This window comes from Dreissena polymorpha, chromosome 9, assembly GCF_020536995.1.
Source record: "Dreissena polymorpha isolate Duluth1 chromosome 9, UMN_Dpol_1.0, whole genome shotgun sequence".
Taxonomy (NCBI): domain Eukaryota; kingdom Metazoa; phylum Mollusca; class Bivalvia; order Myida; family Dreissenidae; genus Dreissena; species Dreissena polymorpha.
Genome location: NC_068363.1, coordinates 54,364,514 through 54,371,978, shown reverse-complemented (window position 1 = coordinate 54,371,978; position 7,465 = coordinate 54,364,514). Strand labels below are relative to the sequence as shown.

The 7,465-nt window shown below is 36.0% G+C and overlaps 1 protein-coding gene across 1 annotated transcript; it reads right to left on the bottom strand.

Annotated features, from left to right (window-relative positions):
* Positions 1–349: 349 nt before the first annotated feature.
* On the bottom strand, positions 350–6,850 carry LOC127845551 (nucleolin-like). Its single transcript, XM_052376564.1, has 3 exons — positions 6,106–6,850; positions 846–2,517; positions 350–807 (listed from the first exon to the last, which is right to left on the bottom strand). Exon 2 carries the CDS (start codon positions 2,313–2,315, stop codon positions 948–950), a length of 1,368 nt encoding a protein of 455 aa, XP_052232524.1. The 5' UTR covers positions 2,316–2,517; positions 6,106–6,850; the 3' UTR covers positions 350–807; positions 846–947.
* Between the last annotated feature and the right edge of the window lie 615 nt (positions 6,851–7,465).

The following is a 7,465-nucleotide window of genomic DNA, read 5'->3' as shown; positions in this document are numbered from 1 at the left end:
GGACGTTCGCTCCTACGTTGTTTTGACAAGCCGGACAGCCGCTCCTACATGATTTTAACAATCCGGAAAATCGCTCCTACATCATTTTGACAACCCGTACAGTCGCGTCTAAATTATTTTGACAACACGAGACAGTCGCTCCTACATTTTTTTGACAATTGTTCCTACGTAATTTAGGACATTCTTTCATATGCATTGGCTACCATCTCATGATACTGTTAGTCTATTATATATTACGTTTTTTCTCAATAATTGAATACCAGTGATTTTAAAGTATAAGAATTGTCAAAAATAACTTAGAGCGATTAACAATAATTAATGATAAATAGATAATTAATAACAACAATAATACAATTGATAAATTTTAATCAGCGTCTATTTCGCTGATTGAATATATTTAATAATATACACGGTTGAAATAGAGATAAAAATCATGAAATAAATCCGCAAGTTAAAATATTACTAATTTTGATAATTATACCTATAAAAGCAAACATTTTAATTGCTAAAGCGCAATTGAAATATAATTACTACTGTTCAACGTACACTTAACACACATAGTTACAAGTCACTTGGTGAAACGTTGCGTAAAGACAGGTGTGGTTTATGACCATTCAGTTTTGCCTCGAATTCGGAATGCAAATGAAAATGAAATGAACAAAGCCTGTTTATTTTACTTGGAAAAATCATCCGGTCAAAACAAATAGATCTACTTGCTATGATGGAAAAGTATTCCTTATGTCTAACATATTTTGTTCTGATCATTATTTTAATTCTAAAACAAAACATGTTTTTTAGAACTTTAAGGTTACAGTCCTATGCCGAAATAAATCTATCTATCTAAGGTTACAGTCACTTATTGGACGGAATAAATGTATAACAAAGTATGATTACAATTAACTAGTAACGAAATGTGAACGATACATATATATATATATAATGTAACATCATGTTGGTAACTTAATGGTGTTATTTTCCGAATTCTGTAGACTGTCCCAGAATGGTAGAATACTTGGGGTGCGAAGTGATTGACTAGAAATAGCGCCATTTGCAATCTGCCATGCGTAGTTCCGTTTTGAAGACGAGCTCATTAGGTCTGGATCTAGACGCTTGATTGACTCTTCCTCAATAAGACCGTTTTGTCCCAAAAGACCATTCCGTAACGCATGACCATTCTGACCAATCAGACCGTTTTGTCCCACTTGACCGTTCTGTCCGACAAAACCGTTTTGTCCTAATAAACAATTTTGCCCGGCCTTGATAGTAATGTAAGAGTCAGGCATTACACTTGTGAGCGACTCATAGCTTGCCGATACCACGTGTGCAACCGAATGTCTCCGGGTCGGCGAGTCACTCGTCGCCGAACCGGATGTGGGACGGAGATCAGATTTAGAAAAACGAACAGAGATGGGTTGTAGTTTAGCGCGGTTTGTAAGGGGTTTAGAAGTTCCCGACAGGTGATTAACGTCGATGACAGACGGTTTTAAGTCTTGTTTTGACAACGTTTTGGGGACAGAGGTAATAGAAGACGATTTATTGCATCCCTGAACTGTGGCCCGTATTTCTATGAGTCTCGTTCGGCCCTTTTTAAGTTTCTTTGTTTTATCATTGTCCTTCCTCTTATTGCTAGCTCTACTCTTTTTCTTATTTGTTTTGTTTTTATTGTCTACGTTAATGATTGGCAGAGACACTGATTTGGAAGACTTTATACGTTCTTTTGTTTCTCGCTTTGCAGATTTACGAGTTTTCTTCTCAGCACTAGCCACTCTTGGGGTTTCACTCACCTTTTTTGAGTTCGCCCTGGACTCTTGTAGTTTCTTGTTATACAACTGTTTAACAGCAATAAGTCTTGCAAAAGGTTTCGGCTTTTTAAGCTTCTGTTTATTTTCTTTTCCATCATCGTCGCCCTCGTCTTCGTCGTCACTTTCTTCATCATCTTCATCCTCATTGTCATCATCGTCTTCGTCATTTTCCTCATCCTCGTCATCATCATCCTCCTCATCACCGTCGTCATCATCGTCATCTTCATCATCGCTTTCTTCTCCGCTTCCGTCCGAGTCCTCCGATTCACTCTTCAGCCCCAACATTTCTCTGTTTGGAATCTCGTAAATGAGAACCAAACTCGCACCCGGCTTAAACCGCACGCGTTTCTTAGTTTTCTTAGATTTAACCGTCGCCGTCGAGCGTCCAGATTTTACGCTAAACGTCAGCGAGCGACACGACGCGGTATCGTCAGTTTCTTCGACGTCACTTTCCGAGCCGGTACTACTCTCTGACGTCTCTGACGCCTCTGACGTCACGCTTTCGTTATCCATCTCTGTGTTTTCAAATATTCTCTTGTCAAGAACGAGTAGATATCATCGTATTATCCAATCAGGGCAATGTTTAATGTACTGAGGATAAAGCACTATGGCGTTGAAGGTATTTTATGCACGTTCTACTTGGCGCTTTGTTTGCTTTCAAATTTGACGCTAAGGCCGACGGTCTCTAATGCAAACAAGGAAGTCCTCAGGTGATCTGAAAAGATATAATAGATGATTCGGTGAAAGCGTTATTCGTTGCCGTTTATTACGTCAACCGAGGTATTTTCAACATAATGTTGTACTTTTAACCTCCCATCAACAGACCATACTATCCAACGAGCTATATCTTAGAGCAGTCATTTTAATGTCAAACTTGGACTCGGCATTTTTATTTAATGAAATGCATTCACGTGATGTCAAAACTTTTAACGAACGATACATAACAGCTCCAAATAAGTATGTCAATCAGCATTAAACAAACTGAAAATTGTTTTTATTAAATTTTGAAAGCACATTTTTGTCTACGTGGTGTTATTATGCACATGTATATACATAGTTTATTGATTCATTATATGCTGTAATGTGGAAATATTTTTTTCTTTGTGTTGAATATTTGACAAAAACTTTGGAAACAGTTTTGGTGTTTCGGTTTTAGTTTATGAGCATTTTGCACGTAAAGTCGTTTGTTCATTTGTGGTTATGGACTCTCAATGCAGTATTCGTCTTTGGAGTACGTTCTTTTTTATTTTAGGTAAAAAAAGAACTGTCATTATTACGAGCAGTGTATGAGGTTTTACTTGTGGAGCACTATAAACATTGGTGGAGGCATTTGTTATATGCGTATGTTGATCAGAAATGTTTGAATTCTACAAACCCACTGTCCTCAAGATCATTATTCGAGTTAACTGTGTTCCTTTCCTTGATACAAATGCGTACATCAAACGTAATGTAGGTATATAGTAATAATAATAACTGCGTTAAGTAAAATCATCTGTTTATAATTTATATCATTACATGTATATTACATGATGCATTAAGCCATGAAATAAACACGGTCCACCAAAGGACATTTCATACCTCAATGCGCCATGAATGTCATCTTTACTTCTATTAAAGACAAAAATTAGAATCCTACCATAAAACATGCACCGACATAACAACTTGATTTATTTGCTTCGTCGGGAGCTAATGAACACTCTTGTCCGTTTCGCATCGCGACAAGCTGGTCAATAACGAATACGCGTATTAATTTAGGCGCATATTATAGTTGATCAATAAATCTGATTAGCGAGTCACCCACACACTAGTTATGAACCCGGTGAAGAAACGCGGACAAACGTAATTATTATGATCAAAATCACATTAACTCGCACATATTATAGCACCTGTAGGAGACCTGTTTATATTACCGTGCGTAAAGAGACTCACGCAGATTTTTCACATATTTCGTGTTTATGAAAAAAGCTATTTACTGTTTTAACTGCAAACAAACTTTGCAGATATAGGTTGCCTTGGGGAAGTGGATATGGTGTCTGCCTAGCGACCGGAAGGTCAAGGATTCGCTCCCCACTGTGAGGGTTTCTTTAAATCCCCTCAAAATACACCTGGTACTGCCTTCGTCTAAATAGGAAACGGAGTGGAGAGCTTTTAAATTAGCCTTAAGCTTTCGATGCAATCGATGGAATATAAGATTAAACTAAAATTTGCAGATGGACTAACCTAGGTCAATTCACTAAGATCGTACTTTCTTCTTGCGAAATAAATTAAACTTTAGTCTACAAATTTCGCATACCGGTAATACATTTAAAGTACAAGATTTGAGGTGCGCATAAATTAACCAGGAGCTTCTTAATGGTTTCTTATCTGAGCCGTATGTAAATCATGAAACTATATGGAAAAAAGCCTACCACGTTTATTGAAAATGTCGATCTCAAATGCCGTCTGAAATTCAAGATGCACACATTTAGCGAACACGTGAGCCGGCATAAACGCGTCAGTATATTATCACATAAATGTGCAGCATTTGCCATGAACTGTTAGTAGCCTGATTGAATTATATTCGTCATAATGTACGTGCTTGATAAATAATTCACATAACGTAATAAGATGAAAACATAACGCCATCCACCCGTTTAGTCATTTATTAAATTAAAGAAAACACTTTTAAACATATTGATTAATATAATTATATTGATCATTTGCTGCTACCGGTTGGTGAAAGTACTATACTTTGTAACAATAAGAACAGGTGCACCATGCATAAAATACGAATTTCGCTCTGAGAAAATGGGGCTTAACCTAGGTGCGTAAAGAGTCGCACCAGTTTAGAATGTGTAGTCCGCGCAGGATTATCAGGGACTACACTTTCAGCTTCAATTAATTTTTAAGTTTTAAAGAAATTTTTGTCAAAACGGAAATCCAGTGTAGGCTGAAAGTGTGGTCCTTAAATAGCCTGTTCGGACTTACCATGCTAATCTGGGATGCCACTTTACCTATATGAAATAAGCCCAGTGTTCGCATATCGCGGGTCTTATATACCCACACGTCCATGATCTACCTCAACCCTGATCACGTATCTTACAAACAGCCCACTGGGTTCGCTGCCAAAACCGCCATAGCGCAAAATTGATCACTATTGTAGTCGCCGGACGGTTGATATTGTCTACATTTTGTCACAACGAGGTGCCAAAAATTCTTTTAATTACTCACGAGAATAGAAATACATTTGAACATGACTGGCGTAAATTTCTGTATTGTGGTCGTATATTATTATTATTCTTAAACAATGTTCATAGAACAAATATAGACGATCATATTGTCACTCACAATTTTTCTAATAACTGACAACACGACTACGTTTCTCAAATTCCCCATACGCTCTTTAATTATAATCTTTGCATAAAATATATAAACATTAAACCCTTAAAATATTGTGGTCATGTCAAAAAGTAATTTCGCAAATGAAAACAAAAACACACGCTTTAAGATAAGTACACTTACATTTAAGTAATTTATTTATATGCCAAGCCTATAGATAAGGAAATGTGAAAATCCTCTTATCACATATGGAAAGCTAAGATCATGAATTAAATTTTCCTATCGAATTCAATACCAAAGGTCGGCCTACTGTCATAATAACTTAAATGACCAATATTTTCTGTTGTAAACTCGTTTGCTTGTATGTTGAAAGGTTCAAGTTGTATATGGTATTTGCAAATAGCAAAATTTGCATTAGAGTGTTCAAATAAAATATAGCTAGCATTAATCTTAATCACAAACAGAGACACGAATTACGAACGAGACATAATGCTTGCTCTTTCTAGACCAAATTAAACAGAATTTTGGAAATAGACAATAGTTGTATCCTTAACAAATATATGCCATTGAACAGTGCTGTATATAGACTTAACCCATATATTCCTAGTGGACTCTCCCATCCTACTGCATAGGATCTATTTATTTACAGAATTAGGGATTTCTAGTACATTGTATATTTATTTCTATATTTAGAATATTTGTTTGAAATTTCTTTAAGCAAACAGCGCAGACCCTGATGAGACGCCACATTATGCGGCGTCTCATCTGGGTCTACGCTGTTTGCCAAGGCCTTTTTTCTAGACGCTAGGCATAAATGGGTTAATGCAGCATAACAACAAAAAGGTCAATTGATAAACTAAAAAACGTCACCAAGTAGTGACAAACACTTTATCATATAAATTAATCATATCATTTAGATATATTATTTCAGAAGAAAACCTTCATTAAAATAGTTTAATTTTAATAAATAGAAAAAAATACTTACAAGAGATTTAACGTCATTTATATCCGTCAGCATCCCGATCAGAAACAAGATATCCGTAGCTCCATGGTTTAATGTCTCATGCAGAACTCCTTCCCACGACAGATATCAATCATTGCCGATATTCGATAACCTCCATTAGCGAACATTAATACATATCCACCGCGCAATATTCCGATTACATCGATTGAGATTTCAATCGCTATTTCAGTCCTCTTTAACTGAACGAAATCCCATCAATTCCAATAATTATTCGTTAATTGCACTTAAACTCTCGAGTTAGAACGCGAACGATATAAAAAACACACAGCCCAATCGGTATTAAATTTCAAAATACTTTGTATAAGCGCGTGAAGCGAATCTGACTTTAAAGTATCGAAACTTGTCCCTGTATTGATTGATTTTACGACGAGAATACAGGCACTTCAAACATATCTGTCTAAATGTTGACTCGGGTGGATTGGGCCACATACATTTTGGTGAACATGAAGCATATGCGATAGCCCGGTTAAAGAGCTCTGTGATATCGTGTTAAGTGTATTTCAATTGCTCTGCAAATTGCGCTATCGCTTTAAAGGCCATTGTTTCAATATTTATTGTAAATTAAATCAAGGTCTTTCGGTTAAACCTTCTCTATGGAAAAAATTCTCTTTAGAAAAACTTGAGGTTGGTGTATGAAGTATTATCTTATATGTACGTATAAAAACAAGTAAACTTACGTAAAATTTTAGGAATAAATATTTTATGAATCTGTATGCCTTTTACTTGAATGCACTGCATGTTAAATAATCCACAAAAATCTCCTTTTGTTGCGTACGTATTAATCGCGTCTATCTTATATTTAATCTATCGCGTTTCCATAGTCTCGGATATTTCTTGCTTTTATTTCGTTCACGATTAATTACGCCCATTCTCTGTTTGCTGAAAAAAGCAATCTTTATATGAGGAATATTCGATACATCAGGTACTGTTATACGGTGGTATAGATACGGTGGCATTGAGGTGACATTCACTCCTCTTATTTTTTCGGCGTAAGCTGTATTAAGCCAGCTTTTCACCCTGACTTGACCTTTGTAAGTGTCCAATAATACTCAAATAAAATTTCCCGCGGCTAGGTACGAATGAATACACTTCATTTATTCCATTGGCTGATTTGAGTATAACACCAGAACATTGGAAACATATCCGCGTCTTTGTAACACTGTTTTACTGCATGAAACAATTTTATCTCTAATGAAAAGGCTCAATAGATAGAACAGTTTTACAATCAATTTTCGACATAAATACAGTTTGTGCGTTCACCTTTTATTTTCAGAGAATTACCAGCGCAAAAGCGTTTATACTAAAGGCTATGTTGTCATAT